The 23,516-nt window shown below is 29.4% G+C and overlaps 1 protein-coding gene across 6 annotated transcripts; it reads left to right on the top strand.

Annotated features, from left to right (window-relative positions):
• Positions 1 to 23,193, top strand: LOC119607653. 6 transcript variants are annotated; one of them, XM_037961675.1, is made up of 7 exons: positions 3,993 to 4,163; positions 16,253 to 16,320; positions 18,852 to 20,666; positions 20,756 to 21,110; positions 21,173 to 21,781; positions 21,840 to 22,117; positions 22,676 to 23,193. In XM_037961675.1, exons 3-7 carry the CDS (start codon positions 19,497 to 19,499, stop codon positions 22,874 to 22,876), a joined length of 2,613 nt encoding a protein of 870 aa, XP_037817603.1. In that variant the 5' UTR covers positions 3,993 to 4,163; positions 16,253 to 16,320; positions 18,852 to 19,496; the 3' UTR covers positions 22,877 to 23,193. The 6 variants fall into 6 exon arrangements, with proteins under 6 accessions (XP_037817637.1, XP_037817625.1, XP_037817603.1 ...); XM_037961664.1 differs by lacking the exon at positions 3,993 to 4,163 and adding an exon at positions 11,736 to 11,964; XM_037961709.1 differs by lacking the exons at positions 3,993 to 4,163; positions 16,253 to 16,320 and adding an exon at positions 1 to 234.
• Positions 23,194 to 23,516: the final 323 nt, after the last annotated feature.

Raw genomic sequence — 23,516 nt, 5'->3', positions numbered from 1 at the left:
TTATTTCTTTATTATTGGGGAATAAATGAAAAGAGAGAAACGTTTTAAAGTAAAGAAAGCAATTTGAAAATTATTTCCGTCTTAGATTGTAATGTTTAGACGATTTATGTTTGGGAAATTTTGTGATATGTTGCAACAATAAAAAGAAATCTATATTGAATAGATGTATATTGGGAAAGTGAATTTAAATTTGCTGTAAACAGCTTTTACTAAAATTTTCATATCGTAATCATGGTAAATTTTATTATTAACTATTTAATTAATATCATAACTATAGATCAGTTAACCCCATTCAATAAATGTCCCCTCGCTTTAAACAAATTGGAAATCTGATACTCCATTTCATAGTTCAATGTAGGCCACTGTGAATGTTTTTCTACATACATAGATACATCATTTAAACAAATCTTTATACAAATTAAACAAAACGAAAAAAATACTATATAAACAATATTTATTACCATATAATTGCATAAATACAAAGTATTTTTTATACAATATTTTTTTCTAAAACCAACACCCCACACAATAGTTGACATACTGCGCTTAAAAAAAATTGCATATAAATGCAATGAGCAGAATGAATATGTTTTTATAACAATATTGCAATAAAATGCAAAATACACAAAAGGTACAGAAACAATTCCAATTACACTTTCAATACTTTTAGTATGAAAACAGAAATATTGCAGCAATACGAAACTATTAAAGATAAATAAATAAAAACCAATGTTGTGGTTGTTGCTATTGCTTTAGTTTTGTATAATTTTTCAATTTATATGACAAAACAATTTTGGTTAAACTTGGTGGCAACGCCAAGTTTTCAAACGTAGTTTACACAAATTTTGCGGTATTTTTAACGACCCTGCATTAAGTGTTGAACTCTTCTACTTCTTCTCGTGCCAATTGCAATCAATTGTTGCTGGTTTTATATTGCGAATATTCGCAATGATGTTTGTGTATTCGAATAATCGTTCATGTCTGCCATGTATGTATAAATAAGACAACAAAATCAAAGAAATAAAACTAAAATAAGAAATAAAGGTGCGCCTCACCTCACAAATAAATGCATTAGAAAATAAACAAAAATAAACTTTAGCAAACTCCTAACTTACAAACAAAAATGTATTTGATTATTACATCTATTAAACAAGTATCAAATGGCGAATTAAATTAAGTTTGTCAATATATTTGTGACATAATATAGAAAAGAAAGTTGAAACTTGACAAATATTTACATAATTTCTACAGATTTCTGTTAACCCCAAAAAAATAAAACTATATAAGTAAATCAATATCTTCTATATATATATATATATATATATATATATATATATATATATATATATATATATATATATATATATAAAAATTAATGTGTGTTTATTTGTTTGTTGGTGAGTTTGAAGTCTATAGACTCCTAAACGGCTGGACCGATTTTACTGAAATTTTCACAGAATCACCTTATATGTCTGGAAGGAATTATTTCGAAGTTTCATGTACGCGAGATGCTGCGCCCACATATAAAATAGATAATAAAATTAGCATATCTCAAAAACTGCAATAGCTAGAGTCCTCAAATTTTATACGGACAATTCTAACATCCATGTGAATGTGTAGAGACAAAATGGATGGACTGGCTCTAGGGGGCGTGGTACCTCCCATATAAAAAATATTAAACCAGTACATCTGAGAAAATATAATTGTTATAATCCTAACGGAGCCACATAAGTATCATTATGATTGTTTAAGACAAAATGGGCGGACTAAAAATAGGGGAGCTTGGCACCCCCTCATGAATTAAATACCAAAATTCGTATATCTAGGAAACTATTAGAGCTATAATTCTCAAATTTTCCACGGTTAACAATAAAATCCATATGAACAATTTGGGGGATAATTGCCGGACTAGAAATAGGGGCGTGGTACCTCCCATATCAATTAAAACAAAACTCTTTATATCCGGGAACCTATTGGAGCTATAATCCCCAAATTTTGCACGAAGAACTTTGACATCCATGTTAAAATTTGGGTGCTAAATTGACGGACTAACAACAGGGGTACCACCCATATGAATTAAATACAAACATTTGCATATCTGGGAAACTATTAGAATTTGAATTCTCAAATTTTGCGCGAAGAACTTTGACATCCATGTGAACACTTTAGTAATAAAGTGGCGGACTAGAATTAGGAGCGGGGTACCTCCCTCATGAGATAAATACTAAAATTCGTATTCCATATGAAATAAATACAAAAAACGTATATCTGGTTATATTTAGAAATCTTTAAAAATCGTAAAGTTTTTATTTATATTGTTTAAGGCAGCTAAGCACACTGGGTATATCTAGTTTAAAATAAAATTCTCTTTAAAAACATCTAAAATTATATATTTTGATCGACAGTTTCAAATCATCTCTATTAAGATCTAATTTTTATTTGCCGCTTTAATTCTAAAATTAAAAACGCGCCCACTTATACTATATTTTTAATTATAATCAAATTCCCTTGGGTATATAAAAACATCAACTATTGCGGTCAATATTAATTGATGTTGTATGAAATAAGATCTTTAATGAACTAAACATATTTAAGGCGGTCTTAAAGAGCATTTACGCTTCGACCTTTACCTTAATAAACACTTATTGCTAATAATTTCTAGCAATAATCATACAAACATTTTTATTATAACTAATGTTTTGTTTTTGTTAAATTATTTATAAGAAAAAAAAAAAAGAATTATATATTACACTACAACTACAATAAAAAAAGAGCTAGAGACACAGAAAATATTGCATTAACAAAATCTAAAGAGAGAGACATTTAACTAGAGTTGAGCAAGTGACGGGACTCTGTTAAAAACGTGATTATAAGTTTAGAAATGTATTTTGAGACAAATTAAAAAAATCTTAGCAAAACAGCAAATCTAATTTACAAAACTTTTATAGTCCTAGAAATACCCCGATATTTTACCAAATATCGGAAAGGAGAGAAATATATGTATACAAAATAAGAAATCTTGAATTAAAACTTGACGCGATTTGTGCCAGAACTTATTTTCTTCGTAATTTCGGCTATTTTGCAAAATTACTTAATATGTTATATAGCACAGAAATTGGACATAATCGAATCTCTCTGAAATCTCTCTAATAAGCTTTATGAGGAACGGCTAATTGATCCTTCCCCCATATAAAATCTTCTTCAAAAAATGATTTCTTTATAACTTAATAATCGATGGATTTTTTTGTGATATACATATGGGCAATTCGTGTCAAGTGACAAAACTCAAAAAATCGATTTGGATGAAATTTGCACTAAAAATTGTTGGAAACAATGAAGAAATAGCTATCTGAACTCCTTTGGACAATATTTGCTAGGGCCAATAGGTGAAAAGTTATTAAAAGTTGACCAAATGTTGACCTTATTGGCCACTAGAGCTGAAAATTAGTGTTTGGCCTATTATCTAATAGTACTAACCTTGGAACAAATTTCATCCAAATCGTAAGACATCGATTTTGAAAGTTGGGTCGCTTGACACAAAATTGCCCATATATGTTTTTAGAGAAAACTTTTTTGTAGCAAATTGTTCTTTTAATCAAATCTTGGCAAAAATCGTAACTTGTATCAAAAATTAAATCATTCACTCATCACTATTTAAAATTTCCATAACTACCACATACGGAACGTTGTATGTTCCTACAGTCATACAACCACGAACCTTTTAAAGCTCTAACATACACAGTCATTAGAGCCATAAAAACCAGCCAAAAGCATCAACAGAATTAAAAAATAATAAAAAAAAAAAAAACAAAACAAAGATTACCATACGAGTATATTAACAAAGTAATACTTCTATGTATCTATAGTATGTATAAAAAAGTATCTAATAGTAGCAACACCATAAGTATCTTAGACTGTAAATATGTCTGTTGATATGTAAAAAAAAACTAATCCATAGTTATCGAAGAATTATTGGAGTCAGTATGTTAAAAGTGCTTAAATAACTAACAACTTAGACTTGTTAGAAACAATTATAAATTAAAATCGTTGTAACACTGTAACTTACTCGAGTGATTCATGAGCTAAAAAAAGGAACGCGTCGGAGTTTTTTTTACAAAACATTACATATTTTTTAGTTTTTTAATCATTTAAAATATAAAAAAGTAGGAAAGAAAAAATTTTTAAAAAATTAAATTAGTTTAGTCTGTTAAACGTTGTAATATGCCAAAGAAACAATGAAGCCTCATAAAATTGTTTAACAGGCAGGTTACACGATTTGTTTGGTGCTGGTTGTGATTTGTTTTTTTATTTCTATTGCTTGTAATATTTAACATTTGCAAAAAAAAAGTTTGTAATTTTGTTGTTAGATTAAGACAAATTGATAAGATTTATTTTTATTTGAGTTATTGGGGAAGGTAGTAATTTGGTGTTGTTTTTGTGTGTGTTATAAGCTAATATGGTTTGCTCAACTTTAGTTACACGTTCAACATGCTTTTACATGAAAAAAATGGATTTCAGATAAACCCACTAAACATAAAAGAAAAGAAGTGATTCAATAATGATACATATTAGGAAGCAGATAACTAATTTTGTTTCAAAAGCAATTGCTACTTTTGAAAATTTTGTAATAATAAGAGTAATAACAAGATCAACGGATTTTAAAAATGTATCGCTTTACCAGTCTGTTTTATAGGCTTTACTTTGGTCTATATTGCTCTTCACTTAAGGATCTAAATACCACTTTTAAATAACTTTTAATTGATCGGTATAGTAGTTTTAGTGTAATGAACTAAAATTTAAAACTACAACGCCACCTGGCCTACAAATTTAAAACTTCACAGGAACACTTCTTATGATCTTTTATGTCCCAGTAGGAACAATGAAGACACAAATATGGGAACATTTTGAGAATGGTTTCTATCAAAGCTCGGTCAGGGTCGATCGTTTTATGTTTTTTAGGTTAAACTTCCAATTCTTATTTGTTTTGTAACATTTCTGATCCCTTGAGTATACAATATATAATTTTTTGTCCCGTTAGTATTTGTACATCATAACATTTTTAAAAATTTTGATAATGGTTCCTATGAAAGTTCAGCTTTACAGGTTCTATCGATATTGTAAACGATTTTAAAACACAGCCAATAAGTGCTGTAGCACTAAGGCTGATGTCAGAGTGGGCGCTACAAGCAATGCGAAGCTTTGCGCTACAAACTTTTGCTTGTGTTTCTCTCATCGCGCGTTTGTAGCGCAAAGCTTCGCATTGCTTCTAGCGCCCACTCTGACATCAGCCTAAGTCTGAATAATAATTTTAAACCCTTTTAAACGAAATACCCATGGGGATGTCATAAACAAAATCTTTGAAATGCGGAACTAAAACATTTAAAAAACTTTAAAAAATATAATTTAAAAACCATAACAAAATAATATTATTTGATTATGTGGTGGCGAGAAAACCTGCAATATAACTTAAATAACTATAACAAACTTATAAAAGTGGACTAACGTTTTTGCACCCACCATTTAAATTATGTATGGACTTCAAACATTTACAAAACATTTTCAACTGGATACAAGTATAGAGAGATAGTTAGATGAATGTATATAGTAAATGTACAAAGAGTAAATATCTTTATATGTTTATAAATCACAAAAATCTGTATGTAAATCTAAATGTTAATTTAAATTGCAGTACTTAATAATGATTACCTCAAACTATGTGTATAAGTAAGTGAATTTTTTACTGGAATATTTTATAAAAAAAGCCAAACAAGTTTGACCACATTCGAAACAAAAAAACTATAATAATAATTACAATACCAACAACGACGTCAGCATTAGCAGCCACCAAATGAAGATTTTATAATAAAAATTGTATCTAAAAACTATTAAACAGAAAGCATGACAAAAAAAATAGAATCTATAAAACCCGCATAAAAAATCCATACGTACTTGTACTTGCACTCGTATTAGCACAGCATGATCGTATGTATTAAATGTAAAATTTTTAAGTAAATAGTCGTAAATAGTTGGAGTATGTTGTTTGTAAGTAATTGATAATTTTGAAGTATTTGCCACAAGTACTCGTCGTACTCATATGTTCAATCAAGTGTGTGTTTTACATGTATCTCTATCTAAATATCTAGCAATCATGGTATCTCGTTTAATCCCACTCTATATGTACATATGTATAGTAGGAATGTTTTCAATTAACAATTTATTAAACCTGAACTTAAAATTGAAAATAAAAACAATTAATCATATAAACAAGCAACCACATACATACTTAAATTGATTAAATTTTTTGTTTTTTTTATTTTTTGTATTTCTGTTGAAGTATTCAATGATATATTTTGAAAACATTATTTTTCTACTATTTCAAAAAAAAAAAAAAAAAAAGAAATAGCAACAACTTAAAGAGTCCGCCTCACCCATATGTGTTTTTGTTTTTAACTACATTTTAAACTTCACTCAGTCATTATAAATTAAATTTTTCTTAATTTTAATTAATTATTGTTATTTCCTATTTATGTGTGAATTGTTATTTAATTCAGGGACAGAATTATAGTTTAAACCCTTTAGCACTCCTTTATGTGAAGTATAAGGTGCTGATCTTTGTAAGATCAGATCTTAAGAAGTATTAATACATTCAATTTTGAAGTGTCTTATCTTAAAATAAAAATTAAAGTTTAATTAAAGTTTTGTCAAAAGTTCAATCAGAAATTAATACTTTACATATTTTATACTTCAACCCTATCGTATTTGCGTTTGTATGTAAAACAAGTAAGAAAGTATAATCGGGCATGGCAGACTTATGATATATATGGGAGTTGGGGTCAAATATGGACCGATCATTAAAAAATTGGGTGAGGGATGTATTTCTATATAAAGCTTAGTTATGCTGAATTTCATCGCAATACTAATGGTTATACGTAAATTTTTGGATGTTTAAGATATTTTTTAAAGGGGGTTTGTTGTATAGGTGCTAGGGTCAAACGATGGTCGATCATTATAAAAATCGGCATGGTCAATTATGCCTATAAAAAACTAAGTTGTGCCAATTTTTGGCTAGGTGAAATAATGGACCGATTTCAGCCATTTTCAATAGGTATCATCCGAAAAACTCGTATGGTCTAAATTTTATCAAAATATCTTGAAAATTGTAGCCTGTAGCTTGCGCACAAGGTTTACATGGACAGCCAGCCGGACAGACGGACGGACGGACATGTCTTAATCGACTCAGAAAGTGATTCTTAGTCGATCGGTATACTTTAAGGGGTAGGACCGTATGGTCAAAATTTTATCACAATATTTTGAAAATTGCAGCCTGTAGCTTCCGCACATGGTTTACGTAGACAGCCAGCCGGACAGACGGACGGACATGTCTTAATCGACTCAGAAAGTGATTCTGAATCGATCGGTATAATTTAAGGTGTAGGGCCAATATTTATGTACGTTACAAACATCAACACTAACGCATAATACCCTACCCACTATAGTGGCGTAGGGTACAAAAACAATGGTTCCCCTCCCATTGAAAGTATAAAAATCGTCTTAGAATAATTTTTGTTAAATTATTGACCTAAGAATAATCTGTATTGATTGGTTCAAAACTTCACATAGCCACCCAAGCAAAAATGTCCCCCGAATTTCATATATACACAATATTATTATATACACAAAATTATTTTAACTTTAAAAGACTTATTCGTTTTAGAACCAAGATACAATTTGTCATTAATACGTTGTTTGATATCCTTACCTAGGATCTATAACTGATCTTAGTCTTCTTGATAAGATTAGTACGGCAAAATAATTATTTGTTTTGAAAATTAATTGTTGTTTCAATTTCTATATACTTCGTTCTATAATGAAGTCTATATTCCTATAGGGTGAGGGTTCTATAGGGATATAGACCCCTATAGAGCCCTCACCCTTTGATAGACTAATTTGTCTAATGTAAACCTTCAAAAACTGCTTTCATAAATGTATTCCTTTAAATCTCATAATTCTAACAAAGTATCTAACATCGTTTATAAATTATTTATACAAATATATATTAATGTTTTCCTTTTCTTGTAACAATTAAACTTGCAACTTTAATTCAAACAATTTAATCTTGTACTGGAATTGTCTCTATTAAATAAAAATTAAACAATTTTTTATTATTTAATTATCACTTAATTCCCCTGTTGTCATTATTACACCAGCATTTTTTTTTGTAAGTTTTGTAGCAATTATTGTTGCTATTTTTTTTTCTTCTTTAAAGCAAGTTGATTAAATGTCATAAAATCTTGTTCAAAATTATTGTTGTTACAATTTCATCCGATTGCGTTTAGTCATTCCAATGAAATTCAATCATTTCAGTCAGTCAATTGTTCAGTTGTTCATTCTTTCAATCGGCAATAAAAATTACTTTTTTTTTCTAGTTGTTATTGTTTTTGTACTTTATGATCGATTGATTTTTTCTTGTGTTTTGAATATTTATATATTTTTTATTTTGTTTTCTATTTCTATTTGTTGCAATTTATCATGTTGATATTTGTTGTTATTGTTGTTTTATAACAATTTATTGGTATGTGAATGAGATCTAAATATAGAGTTAGTTGGTGGTAGCCGCTGCTGTCTTAGTTGTTATTGTTGTTGTTACTATTATGATATTCATTTACACGGTTTTTTGCTCTTGAAACCATTTAGCTATAAAAAAATCGAAACAGATTATATGAAAAAAATTTGCATTGGCATTTTTTTATATTATAAAGGTAACCAGATGATTTTGCAAAAGTCGGTTCCAAATATACAATACACATTGGACCTTTCATGAATACTTAACATAATTAAGTACTTTAAATACTTCCTAAAAAAATATGTACGATACAATCTTTGATCAAGGGGATCATAAAAGTCATGTCTTCAAAGAAAATAGAATGTGAAAAACGTATAAAGGATGAAGACTGAGCAAAAAAAATATTATGCAATAACAATCTGGTCACCTTGTAACAATATGATACACATACTCATTCAAATAAACTGCGAACCTGATTATATAAAAAAACTTATAATTGTTTGAATATGAATTTTAGTACTTATTGCACAACTAAATAAATAGATAATTTTATTATAGAAAAATCCTATTAATTTATAATATTGCCAATAATTGACATTGACATTTCAACCTAGCAATGCCAATGAGTCAGCAACTGGAATTCCAAAAGACAAATTTTCCTTTAAAAATTTCATAATCATCAAATTTAAATTCTAAAGAAACCAAAAAAAAAAAATATAATCTAAGAAATAACCAAAAAACCATTAATAAAAGATTTAAATACCATTAAAAAAACAACAATTTTTCAAATATTTCAAAACTTCTTTTAAGTTTTAATCGGTAGCTTGTTTATCAAAAGAAAAAAAAAACACGAACAGAAATTGTTAAACAAATATAAAAAATAACCAAATTAAGTAAATATTTAAGCCAATTTTGCAATCAATACAACAGACGACGGTGTTAACGGTCATCAAAAATAATCAAATTTAAAAACCCCCCCAAAATAAAATTGTGTTCGAAATATACCAACAAATTTTGTTCAAATAGCAAATATCAAAAACCAATGTTAGCTATTGACCGAAACCAATAAGATTATTGTTGTCTCTTATTTACGACAATTTAAATTGAAATTATGAATTGAAAAACATGCTCGTTGTCGCACTATAAACATCTTAAATTTCATTGAAAATACTTGTGGTACACAGTCAGACCCAAAAACAAAAATAATGCCAATTATAGAGAACTTGAGCTTATAAGATGTCAAGATAATGTCTTTTAACACAAATACATTTACAATGGGGGCAATGTAAAACTAAAACATGTTTAAAGTCTTTAACCATTCTTCGTATCCAGCTGGTTGGTTGGTGGTTCGCTGACTGGCTGTTAGGGTTTAATAACAAACCAATATCTGAATCAAATAATAACACAAAAAAAGTTGAATCAAAAATATTTTAATCATACTTGTATGTACAAACTGAAACATTTTACAAATGTACTATACTCACTGATCTGTGGCAGTATTTATTTGAACCCCATGTTTCCAGTCTTAAATGAACCTCATAAAAATTCATTTGAAATTTGTTTTTTTTTTTCTTTACTTCAAATCTGCTATGAAAACAAAACAATCTAAATATTTAAAAAATGTTCCCCAAAATCACCAAAATTATGACGAAAACCTCATGGATCAAAAAAGAAAAGTTTGTTAGACGAAACGGAAAGTCAGACAGACATACAATTTAAATTTAGCTGAAAGGAATCCATATGATTTTTACTTTTCTTTTGCAAATCATAAAAATTTAACCTTTAAACGGCTGCAACAAAAACGAATTTATTATCTACTAGAGTATTCCAAAACTTATATTGACAACTAGCATTTTAAGTCATTTTTTCTCACGGTGATAACATTGGAGGCAAGTAATTACCACGCTCGCTTACAAGTAGGGAGTTAAGTAAGTAGTTTTGTTTCTACGGGGATACGTCCACCCGTTTATTATTATTATTATTTTTTTTTTTTTTTTTGTAAAAAACAACATTCGAAAACAAATTGTCAAGGCTAAAAAGTAAATATTTTCGTATATAGTTATTTGTAAGTCATTATAAGACTCCTTCTAAGTAATGCAGGTGGTATGTAGTATTCATTGAAAAGTAAGTTCTTGAGTAAGTACAACTCATTACCTTGTTTTGCTGGGATAACATCTGGTTCACTAAAGACAATAAACATCTGAAATTTTTTTACAAATTGTTTAAGTGACTTTTTTCGAAAAATTATAGGGAAACTTTGGCACCTTTATTCTCTCCTCGGTAATTTGAGTAAAAACAAATAGTCCATTCATCATGGATTTTTTATTTTTAATTGATTTTTGGACTGAAAGCGTAACATCACAATCTTATTACTGGTTTTGTTATTCCCATGTTCATACGAGAAATTGATTTCTGTTCATATTGATCCGAGTCATACTCGCCTAAATATTTTCATCTCCAAAAGAACTCTCGGCAACTGTTGTAAAAACAAAAATTTTACCTTCTTGTCCACTTAAAGGTTAAAAAGAAACACTCTAGGATTTTATCTTATTCCAAAACCCATTAAAATACTAAACCAAAGACCTGCATTTTCCTAAAGTTAATAATGTTTTTTGTTGTTGTTGCTGGCGTTGTAAAAAATACTACAAAAAACAAATTTGTTTTCTTGTAACAGCCAGGAGAGTTTTAAATCTTAAGACAAAAAAAAGAGTTAACTTGGCTCCATTAAATAAGTCTGGCTTTGTAAACAGAGAGCTTAAATGGTTGATAAACAAAGAAACAAAGTTTGTACAAAAACACGAATGAATCAACAATGTACGAACGAAAGCGAAACTGTTTGTGGAGACACTGTTAAAATCAACAGACTTTAGTAGACGCAGATCGAAGAAATATACGATCGCGACAGACAGACTGAGGCTTGCAGCCAGGCAGACTTAGTTAAACTAGCAGACAGTCAAGTCAGTAAGTTAGTAAGTCAGAGTTGGAGTTGAATTGAGCTGAACTTTAAAACGGCTTAAAGAAGTAAAAATAATAAGAAACAACACAGAAAGTATCTATCAGTCGTCGTATGTATAAAACGTTAAAATGTTAACGATCGAACCAACAACATTTTTGGTTTCTGTGTGTTTCATGTTGCTTTGCATTGGTTGTTTGGTTTGTTTGGTTCATTCGATCATTCGGCTTTAAAAGAATTTCAAACTGAAAACTAAAGTTGGGGCAAAATACGAAAATCAAAAAAATAACACAAAACAACCAACAGAAACAAACTTATTAAATGGTTTTACATCGATTAAAGTCTGGCTAAAGGTTTAGTTGCAATTGAGCCAGCTTAAATAACGGTACATAAACGCGCTAAAAATCCTCGTCACTCCCATCATATACTTTGTTCAAAAACTAAAACGGTATTTTGAATGAGTTTTTTTTTAATGAAAAACCTTTTAAAGTGTTTTAAACCCCAATAAAATTAAAATAAAATAAAGTTATGCTTATTTAACATGCAAAATCCAAAGTCTGGGTGTTAAAAATTTTAACCAATAGTGCTTTCAAAAATATATATTTAATTTATATTCTAAATCAACATTTTAATATACCACCAATGCCAAATAAAATTACAAAATAGCAACAAAAAAATCATACGAAAATGTTGTAAAACTTAATATAATTATTGCCAAAATTTTGAATTGTGTGCATATTAAATCAAACAATAATTTAAATGAAATTAAATGGATTTAAACATTTATATTTCAAGCTCCAGTGATTTTTTAAGACACTAGAGAGAATTAATCTTTTATGGAAAAACAACCTTAAAAAAAATTATTAAATTATTTCAAAATATAAAACAAACAATAACAAATAATAATAAGCAATTTTTAAATTGATCAAAATCATGTGTTAAAATGTTGCAATAAAAATCCAGTGAACTTTTTTTATTAAGCTTGTTAAATATATAAAAAAATTACATTACATTTGTTTTAATAAGAAATACATAGTGAGATAATTTACACGGTCTTGTAACCACACGAATGTTTAAGAAACAAACAAAAAAACACAAACATTTAACAACAATTGTAAATACAATATTGTATAATCAATATACTTACATAGAAAAGTTAAATACATGCCACTAATTCTAATAATAATAAGCGTTGCAACAACATTTATTGAAGATCTCAATTACACCCATCCATTCTAAAGCCACCAACCACCGCCCACCCTTTACAACACTGACCACAACCACATCATCATGTCAATATTGTTCAATTACACCATTTCGAAATAAAAATTTGCCGTTGTGAAATATTACTTTTGTGGGAGACTTTAATTATTTAGAAGGGAAATATTATTTGTTTAAAACTAAATAACAAAATGTTTCGAAATATTGAGTCAAATCTGAGTATTAAGTCGTGATTCCGAAAGAAATATTACCTATTAAACTTAACAACACATTCAATACGGCTAAATATCAGTACTTAAACAATTTATTTTTATTTTTGACAGGACCTTTAAAGAACTGTTAATAGTTTTTCTTGATATAATATTAAGGTTTTAAATTAAAAGAATTCAATGCAATGAACAATTTTTCACGTTTCAAGTTTATCCATGGATCTAAAGCAATACAAAAAATTTCATCTTATGCACTAGAGTCAAAAGGATAAGAATTTATGATACATTGTATTTCTGGAATCAAAAGTGTGAAAGCTTACGATCTATTTTATTTCTCGATACTAAAGGAACAAAATTCTTAATCCTTTATATTTCTAATTATTTAAAATAGTATGAACAGTATTTTTGGGCACCTCGGGTACGTAGGAATACCTTTTTTATTTTATTAGATTTTTCCTATTGTCACCGATTTGAAGAAAATTTTGTGAGCACGTAAGCAAAGGTCCACGATCATGAGAAACGACATCCTTTCATTGAAATTATGTAAACTGTTGTAAACCTATAGCTTTGAAAGTGCTTAAAAAATTCGTAAAAAGTGCCCATAACTGTTTATGCTATCTATAATTAAAATTTTCTTTTGGCATAAAATTTTTAAATCCAAGTTTTTTCAGAAAGTTTATAAAAATTTTAATTAATTTAATTTTAATTTTTAAAAAATATATATTTTTCAAAAACCAAAATTAAATAAAAAGATATTTATCCTCGATTTCTTTAAATTATGTAGCTTTCATTAAAATTTTAGATTGGAATTCCATGTGTATTTACAAAAAACTGATCAATATATCAAAAAAGTTTATAATTTATTTTTTTTTTTTTTTCATTTGTCAATTAAATAAAATTTATAAAAATAAAAATTAAAAATAAAAATTTCAAAAAAAAAAAATAAAATTTGTAGAAAAAAATACATATAAAGCATATAGCCGAATAAGGGCGTATAAACAATTTGGACATTTTTATAACAGACGATAAAAATATTACAAAACTTTAAAATTGTATCATTGTAGACTTTTTTCTTTTAAAATGTTCAGATATAATTTATTATATATCTCTGGGCCAAATTTCAGTGAAAAATTCAAAATTCACAACTTGTCAAAATCTATGCTTGAAATTTTGCAAAAATTGATTAATTGATTATTTAGTATGAAATGATTTTATATATAAAATAGATTAATTTTTATAATATTTATACATCTTTAACATAAGAGACTGGAGTACAATTTTCCAAAGTTAAAAGGACATCCATGAATATCCTTTTAAATTATTAAAGAACCAAAAACGAACATACTTTTTTCGTAGTTTTTCACCTGAAAGTTGCAATATTCTGGAGATTTTGACAGGAAAATGTCATTTACAGTTATTAGTATAACTAGAATGACTTGTACTAACTAAACTTCTCGAGTTAAATCTAATGAAAAACTTAAAAATTTCCTTGTTAATATACATATGTATATTATTATAGATATACGCCCTTTTTGTTTTTAATTTTTTAAATACATGCAAACTAATCAAATAATTCATAAATATGAAAAGTATTCCTCTTATTCTGCAAAATTTAGTTCAATTAGTGTAAATTATTCACGGACTTTTAACCAAAATTACATATTGAGATGTTTTTTTCATAAAATAAAAAGTAAAATTACGAAATCGAACTTTTGAAGGTAAATATTTTAAGGCCCAAATAGACTACACAAGCGGCTTGACAAACATACCAATATTTTACGTTTGTGCAAGCCTGTTGTGTAGTGTATGAGGGTGCTTCGGGTTTGTACAAATGCTTGCTGTTTGTTTGTACAAAAATTAAAAAATTTTGATTTTTACACAAACATATTGAATTTTTGTCAAACCATTTGTATGGTTTATATTCAATTATAAAAAATTTTTCCAAAAATTTACATTTCTAAGAAAGATTTACATCTGTATCTTTGAAAGTTCACAAAAACGTGAAAAAATCGGTGTTTGTACGAGCAATGTTTGTGTAATGTGTGTGCGAATGAAAAAAGTATGTTTGATAAGCCGCTTGTGTAGTCTATTTGGGCTTTTAGTGAAAAAAGTTGATTTTTTAATGTATTTTATCCGAAATGGATGAAGAAGATCAGTTGAACATTATTATGTCCAAAAACCGCGTTTTTGCAAAAGTGGTCTTTATGCTCTTATACGCATCATATGTTAAAAAATACAATGAAAAGATCCTCAGTTCCCTAATTGCGATTGATAATAATTCTGAATTGAATTTAATACTGTAAATTTGAGCTTATCGCGGGAAAATAATTAAAATTTTTGACAGTAAATATGTACTATTTATTAAAAATTCTGAAATAGGCCAAACCAAATGCCAATCTATTTTTAAATATTTTTCTGTATACTATAGACAGACGGACAGACAGACATGGTTTAATCGACTTCGCTACTTATAAGGATCCAGAATATATGTATATAGTTTATATACCTTCTCACAAAGGTGAAGGGAATAAATATGTTCAAATATTTGTGATTAATGTACATATCGTCACCTGAAATGCAAACGGCCCTAACTAACCAAAAATTCAAAATCGATTTTATTGGTGATTCTAATGTATTGCATCAAAACAAATGTCCACACCAAAAATTGGACTCCTCTGACCATAATTATCGATTTTATTGACAGAAAACAAAAGGCCCTATCTACAAAAACATTTAAATATTAAAGGTAAAAAGTCCAATTTATCCATTTTTATATTCGCCATTGTCAAATATCATAACAAATGATAGGTTTCACTATTAAACAATTTGTTTATTTACTACAAATAAATCGCGTTGATAGAAACAAACTTTTCAATTTAAATAGTTTTTTGCTTCTCCTGTAAAATTTTAAAAATGTTAGATAGGGCCGTTTGCGTTTTAGGTGACGATATAGAGGTTTTAATGTTAGATAACAAATAATTTTAAAATAACGGTATTTAAGCAATAACGGTTTATTTCATTAACCGTATTTTAGGGATAATGGTAGTTAACCCTATATTCATACACACAAATTGGTTTGTCCTGTGGACCGGTTTTTTTCTACGAATACCTTTCAAACGAAGCGCATTATTGTATTAATTACGAGAAAAATAGCAATTGAAATCTTAATCTCAGTACAATATGTTAAAAAATAAGGCTGCAGTACATTAATACGCATCAACTGAGAGGTATTCCTACATAAGATTCTTAAAAGACCGTTCTTCGGGACACCCTAATGTAAAAAACTAACGATATTTACCTTTTTAGTGATTCACTAGATCTTAAACTGAACATTTGAGTCAAATTGTCATCATATCTCGAGATTTGAAAAAAAAGTAAGTTTAACTAAATTAAACCTTTAGTTTAAAAAGCTTTTTCATTTACAATTAATTTTACATGTCTTGGTTAAATAGACACAATAGAATGAGTCCAATATTGCTATATAAGTATTATTGTGTGAAACATAATGTTTTAAAACTTTCTTCAACAACATTAAGAAACGGTGTAATATCTCATAAAAATGTTTTTGTAACACCATTGTTTTGCAAAATAATGTTAAAAATAGACTTAAAGTCAACCTGTTAACTCTTTAAAAATTCTAATATAATTCAATTGATTCACGGCAATTATTAATGGTATTCACATGATTAAACAATTTATTATGTTGACTAATATAATCCTAAAACTAATTGAAATTGTGTTTCTAAAGGGTTTTTTATTTTCCAAAAATATAACAAATAATTCGTATATTAATTTATAAAGGTCCCGGTGACAATTTCCAATTTTTTCTGAATTCTTACATATCATAACATCCATATAAAAACTACCTTAATAATTTAACTAAAAACTTATTCACATACCTAAATCCATGCTCATTCTTTAAACATTACAAATTCCTTAAATTGCATTAAACAATACAACCACTTGTTTAGGAGCTTTAAATATTAAAAGTTTCTTTTTATTTTTTATTATAATCATTTATATTCTTTTGTGCAAAATCCATCTGCTGATGTTGTGTGAACGTTTGAATGAATGTCTGACCAATATGACCAAAGTAATAAATGTGTTTCTATTTCTATTATTATTTTCGTATTATTTTTTTTTTTTCTTTTTGGGTTTTTTTAACCAGCATGAAAAGGTCAAACTACTACTACTACTAAAAATATATTTAGATATACAACAATTCGCACACAATTTCATAGACAATTTAATATGAAAAGCTGTTTTACTCTCGGTAATTCAGTTGATATTCTGTAAATACAAGTGTGTTCAAGTACTCACTTGTACTCGTATTTACTTCACCAGCAACAAACAAAAAATCATCATGATCATCATCACCATCTTTTAAATTGCAATCATCGAATATATTCCATCTTATGGATTGTTTTTTTTTTTTTATTGTTTGTCTGTTGTATCTACTTGCATTCATAAGTATGTATGTTGTGAGTACGAACAAATATTTATCTTTAAGTTTAAAAACGTATTAGCCAAGCAACAAATAAATAGTTAAATAGTGCTTTAAACCATTTGGGGATATGTTTGGCATTTCTTTTTATGCATTTTTTGGTTTTTGTCTTTTTGGTAGTTTTTTGTATGGATGGAATTTTTTGTGCGATTTACTGCTGATTAAAATCAGCAACAGTTATTGGTGGGAATATTTTGGTAGTAAGTCAGTTAGTAGCATAAAAACCAACTAACATCTCCAAAAAAAATATCTGCACAAAGAAGTCAGTATTTCAAGATATTGAGAAAGATTCACTCAGTAGTTGTTACTGCTTGATTCACTTAAAAATGGCATTGACTGAATGGGTGATGAAGATTGACAAATTGAGCTAATTTGCTTGAGGTTTTTGTTTATATATATATATATTTTTTTTTTGCACTACGAGTCAATTATTTTGTGGTTTTTGATTGCATTGAGAAATCTGACTATTTGTTTATGATAATTATATAGAAAATTGTGTGAAAACAAGGCGTGATTTTGAAGTTGACATTATTTAAAAAGATGTTAGCTTGGAACATAGTTGAATAATGTTTTGCCAAATACTTTTATACACATTGTTTTTGATAAAGTATTGCTGAAAATGTGCAGAAAACTTTAGTTTTTTGAATTTTATTAAGGTCATACTTAACACAATATTTTAATGAATCTGATTTATTAATAAAGGCCAAACTTTGAAAATATTTGATACTGCAAAAAGTTTAAAAGCTTAATTTTATAAAGGGAGAATATGAGGCTAAAGTAATGCACAGTATTCCAATTTGACAATTGAAAAAAATTATAAAATTCCAAGGAGTGAAAGTTGGATTATTGCAGCACTTCACATACTAGTCGAACCCTATTTCATTGGATCAGAAAATTGTAAATATTTTTACAACTAGCACAAACCAAAAAGAAAATTGGAAAAAATTAATTTTTTTTTCAAAAAGAGTTACTTTTTCCAAAGGACATCAAATGATTAATGTTGATATCTCATATAATATTTTGAATTTATGTTTCCTCAAACCACTAAATTTATCGAAATTTAACCATTAACTGCAAATTTTAAAGACCTGGCCAAATCCTCAAAGTTTTGAAAAAACATAAACCGAATTATTTCAGACATTTATCTTTTTTTACATATTTTAATCCCAAAGAGTAATTCTAAAAATTTCAGAGGTTGTTTAATAAAAATGTTAATTTAACATTTAAATAAATGAAAAATTTACATTAACATTTTAAGCCGACTTCGTAGGGTATCTACAGGCAGTAGCTATTATCTTCTCGATCTTTTTCCACGTTTATCTTAATTGACAATTAAAATACATAAAGACACAAAAAAAACTAAATTAAAAATGTATGCTCTTCTCTCCTATTTACGTTTAGTTGCAGCAACAGAATCAACCACAGCAGCCGCAATAAATTGCAGCGACAGACCTAATCATCCAACAAAGACAAATTGAAGATTTGCAAAAGTTATGTGAATTTGACATTAACAAATATCACAAAGATCTAATAATTTTAGAAACAATAGCAACAACTGCAACAAGCAAAACCAATTACCACAAATCTAAAGAGAAAAACAAAAAAATAAAACAAACCTGCATAAAACAGCATGCAACAAGCAAAAATCCACCGAGGAAACCAACGTCAACCCAGTGAAATAAGAAAAACGGCAACAGCAACAGATGCTTTTGCTCTAAACTACATGCAACTTATGTAATCGATCGTAGAGTTCACACACAAACAACTGCAATAGCAACAACGACAAAAAAAGATCTGTAATTCACACAAGCGGATTTGAACTGAAACAAGACGAAGCGAAAGAAAACAATTTTAAAAACTCACAATTGACATTTACAAGATACTGAAAAAAAATTTTACAAATTCAATTGAATCTTTTTCTCATTTTCCAAAAGTATTGAGCAAAAATCTTCGCATACAAATTCTTCCTGGATTTGTCAATTTCTGCTTCATGTACTAAAACAAATTTTAAGTAACATTTAATCGTTGAATGTCAGCCCAACACTCATGGATGTAGATTCTTTAAAAGGTTCGACGTTTAATAAAAGAGATGAATTTAATGGGAATTTAAAGGCAGCAAATAAAAATAATTACAAAGAAATTTATTATATGGACGGCAAGCACGAATTGCAGCAGCAGCAGCAACAGCGTTTTAATTTCGATGACCCACAACAGATAAATTTAAATGGTCGTCCAGTAGGTTTACGCCGGCAACCAACTAAATATCCCCATGGTTTAGGCGTTTGTGTACAGACAGTCAATGATGAAGAGCAATACAATCATCAGCAGCAACTGCAACAAGTAACTAATTATTCACGAGCTTCAACGCTGCGCAGCAGTTGGGATGGTACCAAACAACAGCAGCAACAACAACAATATCCACAAGAAATGAAATGCCAATCACACGACAATCAACAGCAGCCGCACCACCATCACCAGTCTCAACGTAAATATCACATTGGCATGTTAAACAGTCCCGAAAATTTAGCTGAGCTACAGGTGCGGCGTTATAAATACCCCCTCACAGGCAACTATTATCTTGATCCACAAGAAGCTTCCAAAAAATCACCATTATTAACGCTCGATTATGCAAAACGTTTTTGCAAATGGAAATACCTACGTTGGCCTCTGATATTTACGGCCAGCGTTTTAGTCTTCTTTGGCCTAATTACCTACAGCATATGGCTGCATGATGTCAGCATCGCTAGGGAGCGGTATTTGCAACAACGCAAACTTAATGATGATGGTGATGTCATTGAAGATTCAAATGAAATTGTCACCGCTACTACATTGGAAATGACAACACTGTCGACGTTTTCATCATTGTCAACCTTGGCAGCATCGGCCTCGTCTCCCTCCTTAGCTACGGAACGTAGTCATGGTCTACAGGAATCAACCATACTGAGGGCCATTAGTACAAGATCTCGTATACGACCGAAAGAACAAAAGTTAACAACGGTTGAATATGCACTCTCAAAAGGAGTGTTGGGCTGGGATAAACAACGTAAAGATGCTGTAACGGCTGCTAAAGAGGCGCCAGTAATGGATGTTACCACCATGGTTTCAGAGGAAGCAGCCTTGATACCGGCCAACGTGGTGCGATTTACATCAGGTCACCAGAATAGTTTTGGTATACCCATCGAAGATGATGAGCGCATTTTAAGGCTTATCAATGGGGTTAGTAAAGAGATTGGAAAATGATTCTAAATAGGGATCAGAATTTTCCTTTTCATTGCAAATTTTACTTTTTAATTCCTTCATTACAGCTTTTTCCCTCAAATCAACCAGCAACCACATCTTCTGTGGATAGTTTAGTGAAAGTTTCACCCACCATACCCCCAGTTACACAGAATAAACCCACCGCTCCCATGACAAACAAAGCATCAGTGCCAGATAATAAATGTTATTCCACGTCGTTGAGTATGTGTCAAGGAGTATTGGATTATGATCTAACCTATAATGTATCCATACAATTGACACCCGAAGAAATCAAAGATTATCAAACTTTAGTGAATTCTAACTGTTCGGCCAGATCAGTGGAGTTTATGTGCGCTGTTTTAGAACCAGAATGTAGGCCATCGCATATAGGAATACTGCCGCCCTGTAGGAGAATATGTAAAGGTGAGTTAGTGGTACATAATAATAGAAATTTTTGGTTTTAATATGAGATTTTTAAATTCTAGCCATCTTGGAAGCTTGTTCCGAAATTATAGCGAATTCCGATACTTTAACAGCCACCTTTGATTGCAATCTCTATCCCGACTCCAATGATCCTCATCGTTGTGAAGATCCTACACGAAGAAAGGGCTACTGCTATGAAAATGAATTTGAATGTTATGATCGTTCTTGCATACCCCAACAATGGCAATGTGATAATATAAAAGATTGCGCTGTGGGAGAAGATGAGGATAATTGTTTGATATGCGATCAACCAGACGAATTTCGTTGTCGTTCTAATGAAAAATGTGTGGCAGAGACGGCACGTTGTGATATGAAATATGACTGTTTTGATGGTTCGGATGAAGATGATTGCCAGGAGTTTGGAGAGGGAAGTTTGGAAGGAGGCCTAAGTTTCGATGAAGCAGATATAAATGCTTTTCCTAGAGTATTTTCCTATGCCAGCATTTTATCGCCCAATCAGACTAATGAAAAATTATATACTTATATAACTGCTGCCACAGATGGTGATTCAGCCACCAAATACACACTACATGAAGTAAGCAATAGAACTAGTGGAGTGTCACAGGAGGAGGTGACCAATTCTGTGCCAGGAGAAGGTCCCAAAGGATTTGGTAAGACATTCCCTAACATTGTTACATATCCAAATACTTAATATTACTTTATCTACAGTAAATTTCCGCGACAGCAAAGAAATTATGATGACCAGCGATTCGGAGAATAAATTCAAATTCTCCTCTGCCCGAGAAAATCGCACAACCAACCGGTTTTCTTCGAGCACCACACCCTTACAGCCGGCTGCTTCCAATATCATTTCCATTACTACTGAACCACCTAAAATTGCACCACAACTGCAACCGTCACCAAAAGTGCCACTGGCCGCTTGTGCTGCCCATCAATTGCGTTGCGTGAGTGGTAAATGCATAACTGTTGATCAACTTTGTGATAAGGTAAGAAAGAGCCAAGATACGAGCATGACATGACATAAAAGCCACTTAACTCCTTTTTAATGCACACTTAAATTCACAGACAGACACATACACACATGCACGCATTAATATGTCGCATAATCGTTTGTTGAAAAAGTGCGTAATAATTCATGGAAATTATTACAGAGTCATGCCGCAAGACAATTTGACATACTTAAGAGTTTATTTATGGGCTTTAACTTTTGTGGTTGTTGTTTAGTGCTGCCAACATAATGAAGATTTCGTTGATTTTACTGTCATTCTGACATTGAAGTCATGCAGGTGTTTATGTTGGGATCATAAAGTCTGTACTAATTTATCCTACTTTATTTGGACTTTCATTTTAGGTTTATTATGACTATAAAATTGCATAGTTATATATACATCTGTAGCTTTAGAATAAAACGAATTGGAATTCTTAGAAAACTTAAAGGACAGATTTTTTTTAATTTATATTAAGGATTTTCAATGAGGAAACAAAGTTTTTTGATAAGTCTACTCAATTATGATTTTCATAAAAATAAATATTTTGACTTTCAGATAATCGATTGCCCCGATGGTTTCGATGAACTCTCTTGCACCTACAAAGATCGTACGACAACACAGCGCATACGTGGCACCACTATTCTGCCCAATAATTATAATATAGCCAACAGAGAAGCTGCTGCAGCGTCTAATAGTACTAGAACGGATAAGCGTACTATACGCACAACAACAATTAAGCGCAAAGTTAAACCCTAGACGAAGTGATATCTAAAGAGAGATAGAGAAAATAATTATTTGAAATTTTGGGTAAAAGGTATAATGGCTGATTATTGATTTTATAGAATTGTTTAAGTTTTGAGATTGTTTTCTTATTGAATATTGTTGATATATTTTTATACTCATTTTATGTAAAAAAGACATCTATATATAATTATATTATTTTTATTTTCTTCTGTACATACACTATACACATGGCGTAAGTTATTTAATCATTGAAAAAAAAGACACATGAAATCATTGTAATTTTTAAGTTTATATGTGAATAAATAAAGGAAATTTATATATTATTAAGTTAAATTATTTTGGTAGTTTCTTGAAAATCTAGTGGATTGGAAATTTTTTTAACCTTGAAGCTTATTGAGCTTTAACTACTGAGTAAGACAACCAAGTTTTGTCGGTTATGGTGTAAAAAGGTCTTTCTATATAATTTGAGTTAATTTCCTTGTTAACATTTTTTTGGCTGTTCTGGGGAGTAAATAAATATTTAAGATGAACCACCTAGCAATAGCCACTAAATCGAAAGCTTAAAAAGTTACTCAAATAGATTTAAAAACATTTTCCATAGCTTAACCTTAAGCATTTAACAAATAATCGCCCAGACTTTTTAAAACAAATG

The sequence above is a fragment of the Lucilia sericata genome, unplaced genomic scaffold, assembly GCF_015586225.1.
Source record: "Lucilia sericata isolate MDLA Ls3-8-SP2 unplaced genomic scaffold, ASM1558622v1 Contig000019F_arrow, whole genome shotgun sequence".
Taxonomy (NCBI): Eukaryota; Metazoa; Arthropoda; class Insecta; order Diptera; family Calliphoridae; genus Lucilia; species Lucilia sericata.
This window is presented reverse-complemented; position numbering and strand designations above follow the sequence as displayed.

Bases quoted from the DNA above. Each gene is read 5' to 3' on its own strand.
- LOC119607653 (XM_037961709.1), top strand. From the start codon at position 19,497: ATGGATGTAGATTCTTTAAAAGGTTCGACGTTTAATAAAAGAGATGAA. The intron at 21,111-21,172 runs GTGAGTTAGTGG...TTTAAATTCTAG, and splicing joins CTGTAGGAGAATATGTAAAG to CCATCTTGGAAGCTTGTTCC. The intron at 21,782-21,839 runs GTAAGACATTCC...CTTTATCTACAG, and splicing joins AGAAGGTCCCAAAGGATTTG to TAAATTTCCGCGACAGCAAA.